At 42.7% G+C, this 21,079-nt stretch overlaps 1 protein-coding gene across 1 annotated transcript; it reads left to right on the plus strand.

Annotated features, from left to right (window-relative positions):
• The first annotated feature begins 4,717 nt into the window (after positions 1 to 4,717).
• Positions 4,718 to 14,083, plus strand: GYPC (glycophorin C (Gerbich blood group)). The gene is made up of 3 exons (XM_053472216.1): positions 4,718 to 4,815; positions 12,927 to 12,971; positions 13,855 to 14,083. Exons 1-3 carry the CDS (start codon positions 4,782 to 4,784, stop codon positions 14,049 to 14,051), a joined length of 276 nt encoding a protein of 91 aa, XP_053328191.1. The 5' UTR covers positions 4,718 to 4,781; the 3' UTR covers positions 14,052 to 14,083.
• The last annotated feature ends 6,996 nt before the right edge of the window (positions 14,084 to 21,079 follow it).

Raw genomic sequence — 21,079 nt, forward strand, 5'->3', positions numbered from 1 at the left:
AGAGTGAAGTCATCAAAGATTCCGGTGACTTCAGTTTTGGGCCAACGCCAGGAGATATAGCGTGGGTCTAGTATAAAAAATAATAATATTATTGTCCATGTCACAAGATGACATCAGATTAGAACAAGGGTATCCAACCTGCGGCCCTCCAGCTGCTGCAGGACTATATCTCCCAGACTCCTCTGCCAGCCCCTTATCTGAAAGAGCATTATGGGAGATGTAGTCCTGCAGCAGCTGGAGGGCCGCAGGTTGGACTCCCTTGGATCAGAATCTTCTTGTTTGAACAGAAGGAATGAATCCTGTATCCTGATCAGAGGTATCGTTGAGAAAGATAAGATTTGTTACTTTGTATTCATCGACTCCTTAGGCCCATATTTGAGAACCACTCCTCGCCCACTTCTCCTCCATATACCGCCCACTTATTTCTATCTGGCTCCACCCCTTATTAATTCACTCCCCAAGAAGAGAGACAGCTTCAGTTTTCCTAAAGCGGCACTTTATTGATTATTTTGATTTCATTTCATTCTCTTATTATATATATATATATACCGGTATATACCAGACACTCTTCCAAACCCCCCCTCCGGCTCATCATACCATGCGCTGGAAGTAAATTACCCCAAGGAAATGCTAATTATTATCATGTTCCAATCTTTAATGAAATTGTAAAAAAAAAAAAAAGAACAAACTGAAAAAAAGAGTCAGAATTCTAAATTAAAAACAAATTGTGACCCGAGCATTATTGCACTGATTAGCGCAGTATTATTATTCTGAGTATTACAAAATATTATTATCGGTAACGTGGGACTCGGGAGACGCCGTGCGCGATATTAACGCTCGTTCCGTGTGGCAGCAGCAGACGCCATCCATTCCTGGGATTTAGAGGAATAATAATAACGCTCGGATCTGATGTTCTCGGGCTCGCTGTTTGGCACAGTTCTGTTAATTAACAGTCAAGTCATTAAAGAGAAACATTTCTTTTAATGTTAAGTCTATTATCTACTACTAGAGGGTCAGGGACTTAGATGTCACATAAGGAAGTTTTACTTTATTGAGAGGGTGGTGGATATGTGGAACAGCCTCCCAGCAGAGGTGGTAGAGCGTAATACAGTGAAGGAATTTAAACATGAATGGGATTAACATTCGGCTCCTGAATCTAAGACGAGACCAATGACTGATTAAGGTCTTTACAGCGGGAGAAACGGGCGACTAGACGGGGGCCGAATGGGGCCGATCTGCCGGCAGATTCTATGTTTTTAATTGACTTTTTCAGTGATGCATACAAAGGGTTAAATTATGGCTGAATACGTATTTCTGAGAAAGCCAGAGATAGAGATCCAGGAAAGTTGAAGCCCACCCAACGGTACGATCTGCACCTGCTCGGGGGGGGGGCTGGAATCTGAAACCGCGCATGTTTCCTGCTGTACTGTCCGGACGCCCGGAATCCGGCTGCTCTGAGGGGCGCGTTAAATAAAAATAAAAGAACAGGCATGAAGCTGCAGGAATGTTGCAAAAGTCTATTATTTCTCAATGCGTTTCATTATATAATTAGAAATATAATAATAATATTAATAAATATTAATGATTAATTATAATATTAAATTATATATCAACTGCACATAACATTTACCCGGCAGGATTTATTTCCAACAGTATTTTTTCTTCTTCTCCTCTTTTAATGTATAATAATTTTTATTCTATTTTGTAATTTTAAATTGGGAGGTTTCTTTAACCCTTTCAGTGCCCTGCTCCCAGGGTTACACAAGGTAAAAAGTCAGAAAGACCCAACGCTGACCTACAATGTTTCCTGAGAGATCACTGGGATAAAGTTACCCCGTCTGTGTTAGTTACACACCAAGAACAGCTGCTTACTCTGTGTCTCCAGCGACGTTGATCCATACAGTTTGCACACAAATTGCTTATTTCTCCCTTTTCCAGTGTTAACATTTGACATTCGACATCAGGATCCACTGGAAATGTAGCTATCAATGAAGGAGTATATTGGGAGGAGGACAAAATAGTATGTTCACATCGCTAGAAAATGTATAGATCAAGTAATAAAGCTCCAGACTACAAATATATATATATATAGTGATAATAATAATAATAATAATAATAATAATAATAAAATAAATAAGTTAGTCCCGAGATGGCAGTGGATTCATGGGAGGCTTCTGTGTCAGTGAAAGGGTTAATTTTCTCAGCAGCTGCTTTCAGGGTAACCTCAAATGCCATTAACATGTGTCGGCTGAAACTGCAACTGTTCCTAAAATATAGGTCACATGCAGCCCCCCAGCCCCCGCTGCGCATGTCTGCCGGTCTGTTCTGAAACACTTTTCACTTTTTTGACAGTTTTTTTCAAGTTGGAAAAGTACATTTTATTTTGCAGAACCTCATTTATCAAAGTCTCCAAATTTCACTGTTAGGCCCAAAAAAAAACCCGGTAGGAATATACTGTTCTGGAAATATCAATCAACTCCCCACGCCGAGAAGGGTTATTAACCGGCCTAATGGGTGCAGCTTCCCCCGTCTATCAAATATCAAAGGGTTAAAGGAACAGAATGTACGAGCAGAACAGCCAACAAGTATATCGGTAAAAGAAAAAAGTTTTAGATTTGTTGGCTCCGCCCCTATTTGTGACCCATATGTAAATGAGTTACTCATTACTGCATTTTGCATAAAGTAACAATTGTAACTATTTTTTTATTGCTATATACATCTTATTACAGCAGGGGCATGCGCCTTCCAGATGTGTGACTGCTGGGTTTTGGGGTATTCAGAGACATGAGGCGGGTTTTTTTCTGTTTTTTTTTAATATTGTTTTTTACTAGATTTAACAAGTTATAAGGCGGATAAGTGGAACAGCCTCCCAGCAGAGGTGGTAGATGGTAACACAGTGAGGGTATTAAACATGCATGGGATAGACATACGGCTCCTGAATCTAAGATGAGACCAACGACTGATTAAGGTTTGAGTCTTTACAGCAGGAGAAACGGGCGACTAGACGGGGGCCGAATGGGGCCGATCTAAAGTAATACAATGTTACAAATAAGCAAAATGTAACTTTTCAGCAGATACATCAAAATTTATGATGGAAAAAAGGTATATAATGGCCTCTAGAAAAGCCTGTGTTTGTGTTCCGGGATCTTAGTCCGGCACCAAATGGGTTAAAATTCACCAAAATCGCTTTATTTCTTCTAGAAAGATGTTTCCTTTTCCTTGCGTTGAAATGCAGGCGATAAGACAGGCGATGCAGGGCGAGACTCCCCTCCAGATGTTGTCTTGTCTTGGAGATAAGAGGAGTGAGGGATCCTCGCCAGGAGCTGCCCTTATCTTCATTCCAGCTAATTGGGGCAAAGCAGAGGCGTTGGGTCAGGGGAGGAATAACTGAACTCAGTAGGCTGTCAAAAGTCTTTTGGGGAAAAAAAACTAAAAAAACTAGACAGACAGCGAAATCTCAAATATTATTCCAAATACGTCACCGCCAACTTCCCATTTATGACATCACATGAAGCCCCCTGGGGGGCATTAATAAAAAATATGGATTTCATATTCATTAACAAAATGATGAACTTTAACCCTTGAATGCCGGGGCACATTGCTGGTAACACCATCTGGTACAGATAGATATTACGGTATATGATGAGTTTGCGGGATGCAGAGTTTTTTCCCCAGAATTCACACTTTTTCTATCATAAAACTATTCTTACAGAATCCCCCCAGCAGCCCCCACGCAGAGGGCTCAGTACTGATAAGCGGAGCGCTGGGACGGGGTGATAAGTGATAGAAGCCAGGAACGGCCGACCTCCGGCATTCCAGCTCTTATGGGCGACGGTTCCCACAATAAGACACATCTGTTCAGCCTTTCTGAAAGGGCATTTCTGCACAGATACGGGTAGTAGATAAGTGGAACTATCTCCCAGCAGAGCGGGTAAAGGATAATATATGGGGTAATCTTAAAGCTTTCCTGAATATAAGACAAGGTCAGGGATTACGTAAGGTTTGGGTTTTACAGCAGCTAGAAAACCTTTGCTTAAAGTCGATTGTCTGATTACAGAAATGTATATTTTTATTTTCAACGTTAGCCTCCATGCTTGGGTAAGATTACTGGGTGAAAGCAGTTGGTCTCGTCTTAGATTCAGGAGCCGTATGTCTATCCCATGCATGTTTAATCCCCTCACTGTATTACCTTCTACCACTTCTGCTGGGAGGCTGTTCCACGTATCTACTACCCTCTCAGTAAAGTAAAACTTCCTTCCATCTCAGCCTCTGACCCTCTAGTTTTACATCCTGGTCTCTTTTCTCCTCCTATAAAATAAACTTCCCTCCTGCCCTTCAAACCCCTTTATGTATTTAACCCCCCCCCCTCTCTTCTCCCCCCCAAGCCGGACATATTGAGATCTTTTAGTCTTTCCTGATAATTGTTTATTTTGTAAACCCTTCGCCGTTCATATTTCGTGATGTGGGGGGGGGGGTTATTGACACTTTAATTGCCGTGGGGTGGTTCATGCTGGGACAAGAAGGGGTTACTTGTCACCACTCTCAGAACCCTTAGCTCAGCGGAGGCTCGCAGACTTCCTGTTATCTGTAAAGTTCTGCTCCTCCCTGCTTGTATGATCTGCTTGTCAGCGACACACATGTTGTTTCCTTTCCCAGTTTAGAGAGGGTCAGGAGGCAGACGGGAGAAGTTACGGACGCTATTTCCCAATCCGGCGTATTCTCCGAGCCCCAAAACCGGGTGAAGTGTCAGCTCCTGGGACGAGTCCTGCATAAGCCGTAGCATGGCTTCACCAACCTACAGCGCCGCTTCTCCAAGTGAGTATGAGCCACTCTGATAAAGCCGGGTCACCTGGAGCACGATTTTAGAAGAGTTAATGTTCCAGTGTTAACCTCTTCAGCGCTGCACAGTTGGAAAGGACTTTGGCAGAAAGAGGCGTTGTTTTGACTCGGGCTACACCAATCCTAGAGGTTTAAACTCCCAGAGCTTGAAGGGTTCCTTAGGAAAAGTATAACGGTCCCGTCTCTGCATGTTTATCCTGCGCTCGGAGTTAAAAGAAATCCCTTATTTATAAACCACGAAGCCGGCCGAAAGTAACAAGTAACTACCCCTAACATGATTAACCCTTTCCTTATGGGAGGCTGCCCCGTAATGAGCACTTTACTCTAATTAGAATTTAAAGGGTTTAATACAGAAAGCGCTAATGTATCCAGTAACACTTTATTTATTAACCGATTGCAACAATGTTTCTATGAAACCGATTGATTTGTATCAAGAAATCAAAACAAACAAACAAACATTGTAACCCTTTCTTGGAAGCGTGTTTTTTTTCTTTAATATCTGTTTCACTTTATCCCCCCCCGTAACGGATCTCGTAGGGTTACTCTGAGGGTCACATGTTTTCCGTGAAGTTAAGACCAAAATAAATGTTTAAATGTGAAACTGTTCGGCGGAGAGCGTCCTGAGCGGAGCGGGAGAGGAAATGTTGCAATTTCTTAATCCCCCCCCCCTTCTCCGGATCGCTCGGAGGGATCGCACCTCGTGAGTCTCGCTTTATCTGCCGACAACACAAGCGGCCTGTGTGTGCGACGCGTGACAGATGCGACAGCTGACGGTCTAGAGAGGAGGGGGTCGTTTTTTGGCCAACGTCTCGCGGCCGCTAGAGATTCCTCCTCCGGGGAAAGACCCAAAAACTATTCCTCAGGTAGCGGAATTATATATATATCCTAGTGCAAAGTCTGAAAAGTGGCCTTATCACCATAGCAACCAACAAAATGGTCCAATCAACATGAAGACTCCATTGGTCACTCTGGTGATAGAAAGATAGAACCTGCCAGCAGATCGGCCCCATCCGGCCCCCGTCTAGTCGCCCGTTTCTCCTGCTGTAAAGACTCAAACCTTAATCAGTCGTTGGTCTCGTCTTAGATTCAGGAGCCGTATGTCTATCCCGTGCATGTTTAGTACCCTCACTGCATTACCCTCTACCACTGCTGCTGGGAAGCTGTTCCGCTTAACTACCACCGTCTCAGTAAAGTAAATCTTCCTTGCATTCCATCTCAGCCTCGGACCTTCTAGTTTTAGATTATGAGTTCTTGTCATAAGCACCGCAATCATATTCAATACAAGCCCCCCCCCCCGGCTCTTATCGGCCTTGAGTTCATCTATGAAGGAAGTGGTTAAAGTTTCGTTGTAGTTTTGCTTTTTCTATACGTTATTTTTTAAATGCAGCGTTTAACGCGCCAGCTGATTGATGCGATGTTATGGTAGCCTCAGCTCTCCCGTACACACAGTCCTGGGGCGACGGGAGAGCACATCCGCACGCTCTATGATGTAATAAAGCCAGCCGGATCGCAACTCAATTAGCTCCCCATCTGTCCCGTAACGGCCTAACAGTCAATCGTCCTGCTAATCCAAACAGGAAATCCCCGCGTCCTGCGCCTTCATTCACTAACGTTCACAGGAAAAGAAAAAAAAAACAACCAAAAAGAATGATCTGCGGGGTAGGGCAGCCGTTGGCGAGAGACCCTCCGCTGACATTCTGGGTGTGCTGGGGTGAAATAAGGGCTATGAGCTTAAAAAACTGGGCATGCGCTCAGATCTTCTGTTATTGTTGGATCTTCCCATCAGCAGATGATATTTCTTTCAGATCTTTACTCCCCGCAATACAGAAAAGTGAATTAATTACCCCGATTTCAAACCAGTGAGGCTTAGAGTCTAGGTGGTAGTCCCCCCTGCCACGAAACTGGGTGGCAGATCGCCTCTTGCTCAATAGTTTCAAAAGAGGTCTCCCTAGCCGTCGGCCGCGCTGGCGCCCCCCCCGGAGTTTGCCAGATGCCCACCCCGGCCCGACTGGCACCAAATAGCGCATTTTGACCCAAATCCCCCCAAATAATAATAATAATAAAGGTTATGAGGCTGCAGAAAAGGCCGGCGGGATCAGCAGACTGAGCGTTAACGACCGACGCGTTTGTCTGCAGGCATAATCGTGTTTTGTGCGGCAGCAGCTGCTATGGCGGTTCCGTTATCTAATTCATAATTGACGAGGTTTCCTTCGTGCAAAAGGCCGTCAAGGTCTCGCTGCGCTCAGGATTCGCATTGGGACTTAAGATTTAACCCTTAGAGTTCCAGACGCAGGAAACAACGTTAAACAGACTTAAAAAAAACTAAAAAAAAAACTAAAAGTTCCTAAAGTAAATTAAATGGAATGCTGAGGGATTCGCATCCTGCGCTACTTCCCCAGTAACGGTTAGAACAAGAGGTCATATTATTAAACTAGAGAGTCAGAGGCTAAGGTTTGATGTAAGGAAGTTTTACGTTGCCGAGAGAGTAGTAGATCAATGGAACAGCCTCCCAGCAGAGGTGGTAGAGGCTAATACATTGAGGGGTGTTTAAACATGCATGGGATAGGCATGCGGCTCCTGAATCCAAGACAAGTCCAACGACTGATTGGGTGACTAGACGGGGGCCGGATGAGGCCAATCTGCCGGCAGGTTCTATGTTGTTTCTATTTCCTAAAATTTCTGTTTATAAAAAGAGACGGATAAAAGGTCTCCGTGTTTATAAAACTGGCAGGATTTTTGAAGTCAGCTTTAATTTATTTATTCTTTAGAATTCCATTAAGAAAAAAAGGCCGTTTTCTTCTTTTTTTTCCTCTGAATGCAAAAAGTTTTATAGAATAATTATCTTCCTTTGCGTTTGCGTAAATATTTCGTCGGGGGCCATGGGCCGTGGAGTTTCTGGATGTTGGGATCTTGAATGTAGTTTTCTTAAGCACGGCCCATTTTATTTTATTTTTTTTTGTTAAAAAGACACTTTTTGGCCTTTTTTTTTTGCTCATATAGACACCCCGGTATAGAGCCGGCCGCCCAACGATCCCTCCGCACAGAAAGGAAGGCCGCTCGGCATCTGCATCGAATTGTCTTCGAACTCTTTGAGCGAAACGCATAAAACATCCCAGGGGTCTTTTTTCCATTAGTTCATAAAATTAATAGTCTAAATTCAATTAAAGCCGGCGGAGGCCTGGAGGGCAGCGAGCCCAGAGGCTTCAGGAAAGAACCAGAAAAGACAACGTCGCTCCTTCCTGTCCTCCTCTGGATGAAGTGCGTTTCACCGCCTGCTACCCTTTGTAAAGTAGCTTGAATTCTGATCTTAGACATGAGGGGCCACAAGACGCTCCAAGGAGGACAAAAGGAATGATTACCTAGCCTTTGGACGCAAATTCCAGTTTTTATTCCTTTTTTAGTCGACCGAAAATCACAAAGTAAGATGTAGAATCACAAAAGCTTTGAAGACCTCAGCGGTCCCTCCTTCAGAATGAATTAAAACGAATGAAATACATTGTACCCTGTTCTGCTTTCCAGGGTCTGATACATTGTTACATTTATTCAATGTTTTACAGCCCTTCAATTACTGGCCGGTGATACAGCCGGTCGCCCAAACGTTCTGGATCCTTGTTGATCTAGAACACCATCAATGATATAGAAACCCAGAACCTGCCGGCAGATCGGCCCCATTCGGCCCCTGTCTAATCGCTTGTTTCTCCTGCTGTAAAGACTCAAATCTTAATCAGTCGTTGGTCTCGTCTTAGATTCAGGAGCCGTATGTCTATCCCATGCATGTTTAATACCCTCACTGTATTACCCACTACCACTTCTGCTGGGAGGCTGTTCCACTTACCTAAAATGGCCTTGCATTACTTCTAAAACCTAACTTTATTAGGGTTCAGTTCCTGGGGACGCTGACACATTTTTGGTGACCCCCCGACCCCCGAGCTCCGGCCTCCCCCGGCAGACAAGAAGTTCCAGTTTGTTTGTCAGCCTCCTTCGCCGAAGTATCCCTCCGCCCTAATGACACGGGCCTCCTGCCACGGCTTACGGGCCTCCTGCCACGGCTTACGTTATGGCTGAGCTATTAGGAACTCAGCTATGTTTGTTATCTTGGATGCTGGAGTTTATTTCCAAGCAGCTCAGATAAATCCCGAGGAGGGGCCATAAGCTGTTTATCTGCGGCGCGCAGGAGACGCCGAGGAGGGAAAGAGTGAGAAGGTTGGGCTTTGAAGTCAGCCCAGAGGCTGCGTTAAGTCTGTTACCGGTGGGGGATAGTAGTCCTACCCATGCACTGCCACCCTGCGGCGTGCCATGTTTACGGTTAAACCTGAAAAAGTCCCATAATGGATTTTAAGATCTGTTTGTAATTAAATTGCTTAATTAATAACAGATTTTTGTCTCCCAAAATACTCATTTCCAACTGTTTTCCCTTTTTTCGGGTTGTGTTTTTTGTTTTTTTTGTAAGTTTGTGATGGTCGAGATGCATCGTGGCTTATGGCTCTTAAACTGGGTTAAAAATAAAAACTTTTTAAAAGACAAAACATATATCATCATTTACACAGTTTCAGTGGATGAGAAATCCAGCACGGACGGGGTTAATGTTGTAAATGACTATTGTAGCTGGAAACGGCTGAATTATTTGAATCTCTTCATAGGCATACAGAGGCCCTTTATCACTCCCATCACTCCTGCGTTCCAATGGCCCTTTGTCACTCCCATCACTTCTGTGTTCCAATGGCCCTTTGTCACTCCCATCACTTCTGTGTTCCAATGGCCCTTTATCACTCCCATCACTCCTGTGTTCCAATGGCCCTTTATCACTCCCATCACTCCTGTGTTCCAATGGCCCTTTATCACGCCCATCACTCCTGTGTTCCAATGGCCCTTTATCACTCCCATCACTCCTGTGCTCCAATGGCTCTTTATCACTCCCATCACTCCTGTGTTCCAATGGCCCTTTATCACTCCCATCACTCCTGTGTTCCAATGGCCCTTTATCACTCCCATCACTCCTGTGTTCCAATGGCACGTTGTGTTCGCTGATCCAAGTTTAAGTTTAAAAGGCTAATTGATGGTTAGGAAACCCTTTTGTAATTATGTAACAGCCAGAAATGTCCTTGTTTTCCATGAAAACAGCTGAGTGACCCCAAACTTTTGACCAATAGTGTGTGTGTAGGTGTGTGTGTGTGTATTTCCACATATACATGCTCTAAACACGGCATATTTAGTCTTCTCTGAACCCTCCTTTCCTGCTTCCATTCCCCCCAAATACTTTCGGATCGTGGGGTCATGTGATTTATCACCGGATAGTCAGCCTTTTCCGTGACCCCTGATTATAAATTCTTTCAGTCCTCTAAATAGGAAACGTTTTGGGGAAGTTCCTTTTGAAATGAAATGTAAATATTTTAGTTCATCTTGCAGTTCAGGATATGCTGTTAATATTTTTATTAACTATTCGGAGAGCCCGCCCGCGCTCTTATTCTGTAAGAAATAATCTCTGAAATATACAAAAATATTCTAAACCAACAAACTGTTTACGACGGCCACCGGGCTCCGAGTCAGGAATGCAGAAGAGGGGCTGCCAAATTTTTGTTTATTTTTTTCATTTTTTTTCTCCATTTAATCGCGTTCTGAACGGTTTGCGTCGTGTAACGTTTGGCTAATCCGGTAAATAAGAAGTTATTTTAAAAATATATATATTTCACATCGCATCGGATTTAATATGAGCTTATTATCCGCCGTAACATAAATGTAGAAAATCTACTATTTTTGGATTTCCCGGAGTCAATATTACATTTTTTAGGAGTGAATTCTAAATCTTCCGTCATCCATATAACAGCGGACGCCTGCTGTATCGGTGAGGATTTTGATATCAAATATTTGATAAAATTGATTTAAAAACTTTTGAAATAACTTTATTATCATTATTTTAATAGATGAATCAATTTGTATAGAACTATGTATTATTATTTAAAAGCCCCAGCAAATGAAACCAGGCTTTCCAATATAATAGAGCCACGAATAACGAACATTATTTAAAATTAATTAATTCATTGACTAATTAAAGCTAGAAGAAGATAGGGGTGACGCGGTCCCTGTTTGTAAGGAATTAGAGGCAGGGGAGGCTTTACTGTTTGGAAGGTGGGTCTAAAAAGACTATTTGAGACCCTATGGGAGCCATATCACTATTTCATAATAATAAAAATATTATTATTATTATTATTAATATTTTATTATTATTTATCATTATTTTATTATTATTATTATTATTAATATTTTATTATTATTTATCATTTTTTTATTATTGTTATTATTATTATTATTATTATTATTATTAATATTTTATTATTATTTATCATTTTTTTATTATTGTTATTATTATTATTATATTTTATTTATATCGTGGCCAAAAGATCTTCTAACAGTCCAAACATTTAAAGGGTCTGAAAAAACTAGAACTGACAGACAGACTAAGCCGGCTTCCAGGGAATTCTCTAAATATTGAGTATGGAGTATTGAGTAGGACACGGTGGGGGGGGGGGCATATTTAGGAAAAGGTAAGGTTTGGAGAAATACACCACTAGTTGGAAGAGGTTTGAGGAGCCGCTATGTGTTAGTCTTGCTTACGGGGTGTTAAGGTTCCGAAGCCGATTGTTTTCAGATATTAAATTACAGGTGGCACCTTAGTCCTTAGGAGAGTATATCTATCACAGCAGTTTAATGTTAAAACTCAGCTTATAGGGATTTTTAAAGTGACGTCTTTGTGTATTTTTATTTTTAAGCGCAGCAATGTCACATTTAATAAGAAAGCGCGGCTGCGTCTTGACATGCAACACCCCCGAGAGATCGCTCAGAGATGTCTTGACAGTGCATATGAATTCACGCAGAGAGGGAGGCAGAGCGCGTTGGATTGAAGCCTGTGGATAAGTGGAAATAAAAAACAGCAAGAACCGAGCGGGGGGAGAAGAGACCCCCCCCAACCCAAAGATAAACTGTCCTGGAGAAGCCGCCGCTTCCCACCGGGCAACCAAATGGATCCACAGAATATCTTTGAGCTGTTAACATGTTCTTGGTGATTTATATCAGGGAAAATTAAAGACTTTCTGCTAGAGGTTTGCGTGATGGAGTTTTGGGATTGGGTAACTGCGTCCCTCGGCAGGTTTTAGACCACAACTCCCGCCAACCTTGGTTGATCAGAGTTGAGGTCCATCAACAGCCAACGGACAGCCATCTCCAGTAAGATGGAAAACACCATATTCCGTTTTTTTTTCCATAGTCTCCAATCACCTAAGATGTTCTTACTTACATAAAATGATTATTGGACAACCATTAACTTTCGAGATACAGTATCATTAAACAAATATGGAAGACATCTCAGAAGAACTTGGCTGGTAAATTGTCCGATGAACATGTGATCTTTGAGTGATCTGGCCAATTGGTCTTAGCAAACATCAATGTGTCAATACTCAGGTTATCACCACATTCCTTCACACCAACTTTCCAACCAGCACGTAGAACATAGAGAGAGTAGCAATGATACATTACTGACCCAACAAAGGCTAGCATTCCGTAGAAGGTACCTTGCACACCCTATAATGGGATAGCCTTAAGGTTCCTCAGTCTTAGACGAGACCAATGACTGATTTGAGGATTGAGTCTTTACAGCAGGAGAAACGGGTGACTAGGTGGGCCGAATGGGGCCGATGTGCCGGCGGGTTCTATGTTTCTATAGGTTTTCTACTTTGATGATGTTCTGGATCAACATTGATCTAGAATATCTGCCCATAGCTTGTGACGGACTGAGAAGATTTGTGAAAATAATAATAAAAAAAAAAAGTTTGGCCCCCAAAAAAGATGTTTTCTAAGAAAACCGATATCCGCATCACCTTTATTGATACATTTGTAGGGAATGTATCTGATTTTCCTTCTGTTTTATTGTCCTTCATGCTGTAAAAACCTCACCTCCTGTTCTCTTCTCCATTGGAAGTCGAGTTAATGCTGGATAACTTTATGTTTTAAAATATCTTTATATGTCGTTTCCATCTTTGTCTATAACTTTTTTTTTTTTAAGCTAATGCTCTTCTGTTTTGATCTTCTCACAGCGGCAGAAATCTCCAGCAGTGGGGTGGATGCAGCTATCATCGGAGGTAAGGCGGCTAGCTTTAATGTCATACCTTAAAGCGTAGGCAGAGGTAATAAAAAGCGGATGGAGGAGGCTTTCTCCCAGCGTCTAATATTAGATTCCAGCTTATCTTATAATCAGAACATTTTAGAACAGAAGAGAGAGAAAAAACACAAAATGTAAAAGGGCGGCATTTGCAAGTCCGCAAGCCGTAGGTCTGGATTAGTCTGGAAGATCCAACTCAAGCCTCGAAACGATAGCAAGAATTCTCCGCACCCCCAATGGCTTTAATATCTAGAACTTTTCTTTCTGGGGAGAAAAGACAGAGAGAGCGCCTGTTATTCGACCAACCTTTGACATTAACTACACGAGGAACGTTACCCTCAACATAAGAAGTCTTCTTCTTGCCTCGTTCTGGAGACATTGTTCCAAGAGCCCATCAAAGTGAGATTATTGTCTCGATGGTGGATAATATTCAAACATGATGGGATGTCCATCAGATGAAAGGTCAGGAAGCTCTCCGTTACCCAGAGGGTAGCTGATAAACAGAACAGCCATGTATGGGATGGACATAAACCTCACTATAGGACCTGAACAAAGACTGATAGGGGGTTAAACCCCTTACATCAGGAATAATGGGCCGACCAGATGGGCCGAATGGTTCTTATCTGCCGTCAAATTCTATGATGTGATGATGTAATGGTGTAACGTGTGGGTGCGAAACGCCAGGAGGCAGCCGACACGCCTGTGATTTCTCCCCAGTCCCTTCCCAGAACCCCCCCCCGCTCATACATTGATGAACTGATGATTTCTGCATTGTTTCCATTAGATTTTTGGATTAAAGCTGTCGTTTGATTGGCTGGGTGATGGTAACTCCATTGTATTGATGTTTGCCTTTGTGCCGACAGGTGTGGTCGCTGCCGTCGTGGTGGTCTTTGTGTTCCTGCTGGTGGTCATCCTCCGTTATCTGTACAGACATAAGGGGACCTATCACACCAACGAGGCCAAGGGCACGGAATTCGCCGAAAGCGCCGACGCCGCTTTGAAGAACGATCCCTCGCTGCAGGAAGCCGTGGATGAAACAAAAAAGGAATATTTTATCTGAAAACCGGGAAAACAGCAAAAAAAATGTAAAAAGCAGACCCGTTTCCTCAAAGCTCTTCTTACTCCCTTTTTAAAAAAAACTTGGCTGTCTATAAAAAAAAGAGAATCAAACACTACGGCGATTCTCCAAAGAAACCCCCATCTCAAAATTTATGGGAAAAACCCAAGTAATGCTCTATTTCACGTTTTCTATTAAAGAATAAGACGGGTTCTGTCCCCGGGGGGATTCCGCTCCGGACGTCTGGATTACGAACTCGATGAACAAGGCATCGCGGAAACCCTTCTGCAGCCCCGTGCTACTGATGGATCCTTCGAACGCTCAGGTGTTTGCGAGCAGCCGAGGACCTAACGGAGCATTTCCACCAGGACCAGCTAGTAATCGGGGTGGAATAACTACTTTTTAATGGAAACCGAATTTTAACCGAAACTGGAAATCATTTTTATTATGCTGTTTGGTAAGCCTTAACCATTTGAGTGCCGGTGGTGCCCAAATGGTTAACCTCTACACTCCTTTTTAACTCCGTCCTGGGCATTGACCAGCCATCTGGCAAACCCGGCAAATGCCCGACGCGTCGGCGGCCAAATAAGCCGTACAAATGTCCTGTGAGACAGCATGTGGCTGTGTTTGCTAACGAGCGCAGCGTGCGGCCGGCGTATCCAGCCGGTGGCCACGCGCATGCCGGTTAGCGGCTGCTGACCTTAAAGTGGCAGAGTCGCTTTTCTTCCTCAGTCCGACTTTAGGCATCCAAGTGATGTTTATCGGCAGCAGATGGGCTTCGCCGTGGAGACGCTGCGGCTTATATTTAACTCCATGATTGCGCTGTGTTACGTATTGTTACATTCTGATACATTTTGTTACATTATTGGCCATTCAGAATTCTGCTTATATAAATATTTTAACTGCTTTATTTCGGGGGAATTTATGAATTTTCTGAACGAGGAAAAGAAAGCGCTTTGTGCCTAAAAATAACGTTACCGCTGCTGGCCTGAGTAAAATGTTAACCCCGCGTGGTGATCGCCACATGCCTCGGTGATATGATCCTACGCGCGACAAACAAATCCAGTGTGTGGATACCAGTTATACCAGTTATACCAGTTTAGGGTGCTATTAGCTCGTTCCTGGCTGAGAGTGATGGAGTGGTAGTCCAGCATGCGCAAAATAAATTCAGATTGACAACCTTTGGCTTAAACTGACGAAACACATGAAGCAGCGGCTTTGTATTAAGACACCGGAGCTGACTGCTTAATATTTATCTGTAACTTGACAATTAAAGTAAAGCGCCTGTTTTTTTGCTGCTGTTTTGATGCCAAATGCCCTGCGAGGGGTGACGGATTTTACACGCGGTATACTGTCCTGTGATCCCGCGTGCCTTACGTGTATTTAACCGAGAAACCGGCAGAATAAAAAAATAGTGTGAACTGACTCTGTGTTATTTTGAAAGTTTTTTTACTGGTATGAGTCTGGTTATTTAATGCATCCCAAGGGTCTCTGTTTGGTTTGGCCAGTCCCTATCTGGAGCCATCTTTCCTTCCCAGTGCCCCTCATTCCACTCCAATGCCCCTCTCTCCTCCCCTGATGCCCCTCTTTTCCAGGAGGTCAGAATGTTTGCTGGGTATGAGGGGATGGCAGGCTTCTACAGCCCTAAAAGCCCCGATAATGTGTATAGAAACAGCAGGGAACGGCTTTATAAATTAAATGGGTAAATTAACCTATTATTCTTCTTCTAAATGCCCCGCCCAGTTACACAAATACCCAGCGAGAGGGTGCAAAGTGACATAAAATGTCTGGGTGAAGCCCCTCCCCCAGCCACACCTCTAACCACATCCCCTGAAAAGGGCCAAATACAAAAGGCACTAACTGCACCAAAATCTTACTATAGCTGTCATTTTCTTCTTTCCTAATTAAAAAAAAACAAAATCTAAGGTTTTAAGAAGTTTTTTTAGTATCTATGGCAACAACCTATCACTGCCTGCTTTTTTGTCACATGACAATTTAGCATTCCCTGAAATAAAGTGAATAATGCAAAGTTTTTCATGATTAAAGCGTTATTTCTGAGGAGTGCTGTTTGGGAGTGGTGTCTCTGACACTTTATAAAAGAGTTACGGCAAAGGCTAGCGGAAAGGGTTAAGATCAGCATTAGCTGACCAGTAGCCTGGAGTAAGTTTCCCTTTATAAAACAGCTGTTCCTTTAACCCTTTGAATGCCATTGTGCGGGCGCCTTTGCCACTCAAAGGGTTCATATATTATTAAAGTGGCAATTAGCTGAGCAATTACGGGACGGCCGCGGGCGCTCGGCGATCCTTCAGACCATAAAGCGATATGACTGAATCCGCGTCGCTCAGGTCTGTGTGCTGCCGCTCTTTTACTTATCTGGGAGGCTGTGCTAATAATTTCCATTGTAAGAAATCTGTATACTGTCAACGTGGGTATATTATATAAAAACATCACAGCGAGACCTGAAAGCAGGCTTTCTGCCTTAAAGAGGAGTCGCCATCTTCCAAATTCTAATTATTTCTAATAATTGCCGAATTATACAGCGTATTAATCACGCCTTTTCATTTCCCCTTAAATATTAATGTATCACGTAGGGTATAAATGGCCCCATCGCCCTGAGATATCTGTGATAATAGCTTTACAGAGCAAACAATCTCTAGCGCTAGAGCCTCATGCACCGTCTGCTAAAACAACGTGGGCAGAGAACAGGAAGCGGCTTCCAACTTCCTGCTCGGGCTGACAGAGGGAGATAACAGGAAGCGGCTTCCAACTTCCTGCTTGGGCTGACGCAGGGAGAGAACAGGAAGCGGCTTCCAAACCAATTGGATTCTGATGCTGTCTGACCCGGTGTTTGAGGCCGGTGCAATGTCCGGTACCAAAGCTGGAAAATAAAAATCTGAAAAATAAGACATTAAAAAACAACAATCATGCAAGAGATCGATGTCTTCAGGGTTGGATTTAATGACGGCTCTGCTTAGATGTGACGATTCCCCTTTAAATATCATTAAAATGAGCCAAAAAAATCCCTCGAATGTACATTTAATGCTAATAAACCACGTTGTGTCTCGAAAGCTCCTTCATAATACCGGGAGCTCATCCATCACTTACCGCGACCGGCCTTTTTACACTTAATACGTTATTTCAGCAAATTGTCCCGTTCTGCGAATTTATTCTAATCTACATATCCCTAGAGACATCCGCGGGTTATGAAAAAAAATGTTCCATAAAAATAGATGTTATTTTAACCACAATTGTATCTTTTGATGCATTCATCAAAAAAATGCACAACCTTTACTTAAATAAGAAATGAGGTTTTAGGAAATGACCTCGATAAATAAATAAATAAATGGTCAGATCAATTATTATTATTATTATTATTATTATTTATTATCTTTATTATTTATTTTAAATATTATTATATTTTATTTATATAGCGCCAACAATTCCCGCAGCGCTTCTTACAGTCCTTACACTGAAAGGGTCTGACCGAACTAGAACCGACCGATACATTAGGTCCTTACAATCTAGAGGAACCTTGTAAATATTTAATGGAGAATTCCATGTTGCCCTTGAAATCAGGGTAATAAATCCTGCAGTTCTAAAATCTACAGAACTCTAATAATAAGACGCTTCATGGACGACCCGACCTCTTAAGTCTTTTTTTCCCTTTGAGAGGGGAGTTAAAAGTGCAGGCGAAAGGTAACGTCGGACGCCGAGTACCAAGCGCCGATCCGGCCCCCTTGAGAGACGGAAGTATGAGCGAAAAAGCTTTATCAGACTCTAATAACTGTGATAAATCAGAAATTTCATCTAAAAAACCCCTAGAAAACAATCAAAAAACTAAAAGCAGGCAAGTGAACTTTACTCGGTTAATAAAAAGCCGGTAACTGTTAGAAAACTCAAAAAGAACTCGAAAAAGACTCACGTTTCAAAAACTTACCGTCGGAAACTTCATAGAGTTTATTATTAAAGTTCTTTTAGAAATGATACAGTTATTAGAGATGGGTTTTGGTCAGCAGAGCTCTGCCTCGTGCCGAAGACCCTACCTTCCCACCGTCCTGCTCTATAACCCCTTGACGTCTCACTCCTTCTGCTCAGGTTCTCAGCGCTCATGATGTCATAAATGAATATGGAGAGATAATCACATGATCATTAGCTCGGCATCGCTGGAGAGTAACCTGCTAGATGTAGACCTTATCCAAAATTTCTCTTCTTCAACTTGTTTTTTTTTGCCTTGGAATGGGGTGACCAACGTCTTGTCTACTGATGGTCTTTGCACATTGCTGACAATCAATTTCTAGAAGAGTCATGATGATGTTCTTACGTCCCTGCTCTCCCAGCCAGAGTCCCCAAAAGCTCCCATTTTCACCTGCTTCCATCATAACTCCTGAGCATTCCTTGATGTCACATTCAGAAGACCTCAACTACCATATGATGCAGGCAACACAGAGATGGGAACATTTCCACCCACCTCGACTGCTAAACCACCAGGTCTACGGGTTTACCCGTAAAATTCTTTACCATCAATGACCCCATAACCAGTGTTACATTGTAGAATCTTCTCCGTTCTTCCAATTCATTAAAAAAAAGTCTTTCTGAGAGCCTCTTCTCTCCTGTTCTATATATAAGCGAGTGAACGCATCCCGAGCCATACTTACCCAGCAAAGCTGAAGCAATGCCCAACCCAAACTTCCCTCGGTAAGTGAGTGCTCGGTAAAAGCCACCGAGTGTGTGTGTACGAACACCTGCATCTCCGTGAGGTTGAGTTGCTCCCTTTTGTCCACTTTTCACAAGATTAATGGCAATTTAAAGATGGATTATCCGCGAGGTCAAACTCATTAACAGGAAGGACACCGCGGTGACAAATACATTCTGTCTCTGAAAAATCAGGAAACAATCTATTATCTTAAGGCTTGATTGGGACCAACTCGGCTGGGTGAAGTTATTCCTCCCCACGCCAAACAGGCCCTGTACTCAAGTGTTTTCGATAGATGAGCTGAACTTGTCGTTTTTTTAGGATGGGCTTATGTTATAGTCCTACAGGGAAAGGCATTAAACTCCCGGAGTCCTGTATTAATATATTTATGGTCTATCGATGATGTACGGATGACGCAAAACATTGTAACTCATTCTTGTAACGGTTCCTAATTTAGGTCTGAAGTTCTTTAACCCATAAATGTCATTCTGGTGATTGATGTCCATTTCTCCGTTGGAATAATTGTATTTTTAGGCATCTGCAGGCTCCCTATCACCCGGGGCAGCCATGTGAAGTAATGCGCTATAGAAGCGTCGGCTTGAACGGGCGCCGCGTTACGCGCCGAGGCAGTCATTTCACGATACATAGTTGCGAAACCTCCATTTCATCCGTTATAAGCAAAAAGTGTGATTCATACATCACGAGACTTCTAGGTGAGTCCAAGTGGAGAGCGGCTGCCAGGAGCGCCGTCCATTTATCATGCGCAAGCAGCTGGAGTCCGCGCCGAGCCGCAGTCCCTCGGTTCAAATGGCTCCTAAATTTAAATAATGGAGACAAAGCGGAATGGAAGCGGAGCCGCTCATTACCGGACCCCGTAGCCCGATCCACCAATCGGATTGCGTTGAAATCATTACGGGCTATTATGGGCAGCGGGAGATATACATCAACTGGTGGGAAAACGGGGAGAAAGTCGTTAATGCCAGGATAACAAGGGGCAGGAGTCTGTTCGAATTTAACCCAATGGTGGCCAGGATGTGTTAGAGATTGGATTTTTGGATTTAACAATTTACAGTTTAACTTTGTAAGTGTAAGATTTAGTAATAGGCAGGAGTCTAAAGGGTTAACCCTATAAATTCTGGGATTAAAAAAAAACAAAAAACAGAAAGACATGTTATTGTGGTAGTTTAACCCTGTGAGTCTTAGGGTATGAAAAAGCCCTACAAGTCTACAATATTTTAACCCTGTTAAAAAGTGCTCTTATTTAACCCCCTGATTGCCAGGATATGGCACATTAGGTTATGAGCCGGAGTCTATAGTTTAACCCTAAGAGACAGAAGCTTTTTTTCCTGTAATCCTGTGAATGCATGTATAATAAAAGACAAGAATCTGATTAAATTAACCCCGTGATTGCTAAAGTTCAACGCTGTTGGTGCACGATTAGAAAATAGACACAGTTTAACCCAACGAGTTCTAGGATAAAGAATACATGGGGGATTGGTGTAATTTAACCATGTGAGTCCCAGGATATAAAATAGTTTGGAGTATGTGATAGTTTAACCCTGTGAGTGCCAGGGTAAGAAAGCCATCAAAGTCTGCTAAAACAGAATGGTGTGAGTGTCAGGTTAAGATGATACAGGAGTTTGCTATAGTTTAACCCGTTGAACCAAAATTATGCTCCTCTACAGTTTAACCCTGTAAGCACTTGACAATTTTGAATAATGCCCATAAAACTCCACAGGTTGAGGGAGTTTTCTCCAAATATCTCTATAGCTGTTTTCTCATTCCAGAAAAATAAATGTATTTTCCGACGATCTCCGGTCAGGGAACTGAATGACGGGACAAGGTAATTAATTTGATAACACGGTGAGAATGCCCAGCATTCTGCTCGCTCACAGATCGTGTTTGTGAAACTGAATAATTTCTGACAAATGGGCTTATGAAATATAAATGCAGCATCGAGCCGATTTCCCAGTCGTGCTGTTAGAAGGTCCTTTTCGACGTCTCGGTGTGTAAGGGCCGCATCGTTAATACGAATAGTTCCCCGGCTCTACACCGCGGCTCAGGCCGCATCTTGCTGGATCCTGCGGCAATTAGAACCCCCCCACCCCCCTAGAAGTTAAAATTCACCGGGAATCATAATAATAATGTAAATGATGCAAAAAAAATAATAAAAAAATAAAAACTTCATAGAAGATGGAAATCTGGAGTTGGCTTGGAATCCATAAACAAGTCAACCAGATAATGTAGTATCACTATATGTCTCAACTGTCCTGGTTTTCGTAAGGCAGTCCCAATAAAAATGCTGTTTTTCATCTGATTTTGCAGATTTTTTGGCAAC

The sequence above is a fragment of the Spea bombifrons genome, chromosome 7 (genome assembly GCF_027358695.1).
Source record: "Spea bombifrons isolate aSpeBom1 chromosome 7, aSpeBom1.2.pri, whole genome shotgun sequence".
NCBI lineage: Eukaryota > Metazoa > Chordata > Amphibia > Anura > Pelobatidae > Spea > Spea bombifrons.

What these genes read in the sequence shown, in the direction of transcription:
- GYPC (XM_053472216.1), top strand. Translation starts at nt 4,782, where the DNA reads ATGGCTTCACCAACCTACAGCGCCGCTTCTCCAA. An exon ending in CTACAGCGCCGCTTCTCCAA is followed by an intron (nt 4,816 to 12,926) that starts GTGAGTATGAGC and finishes ATCTTCTCACAG; the next exon opens with CGGCAGAAATCTCCAGCAGT. An exon ending in GGATGCAGCTATCATCGGAG is followed by an intron (nt 12,972 to 13,854) that starts GTAAGGCGGCTA and finishes TTGTGCCGACAG; the next exon opens with GTGTGGTCGCTGCCGTCGTG.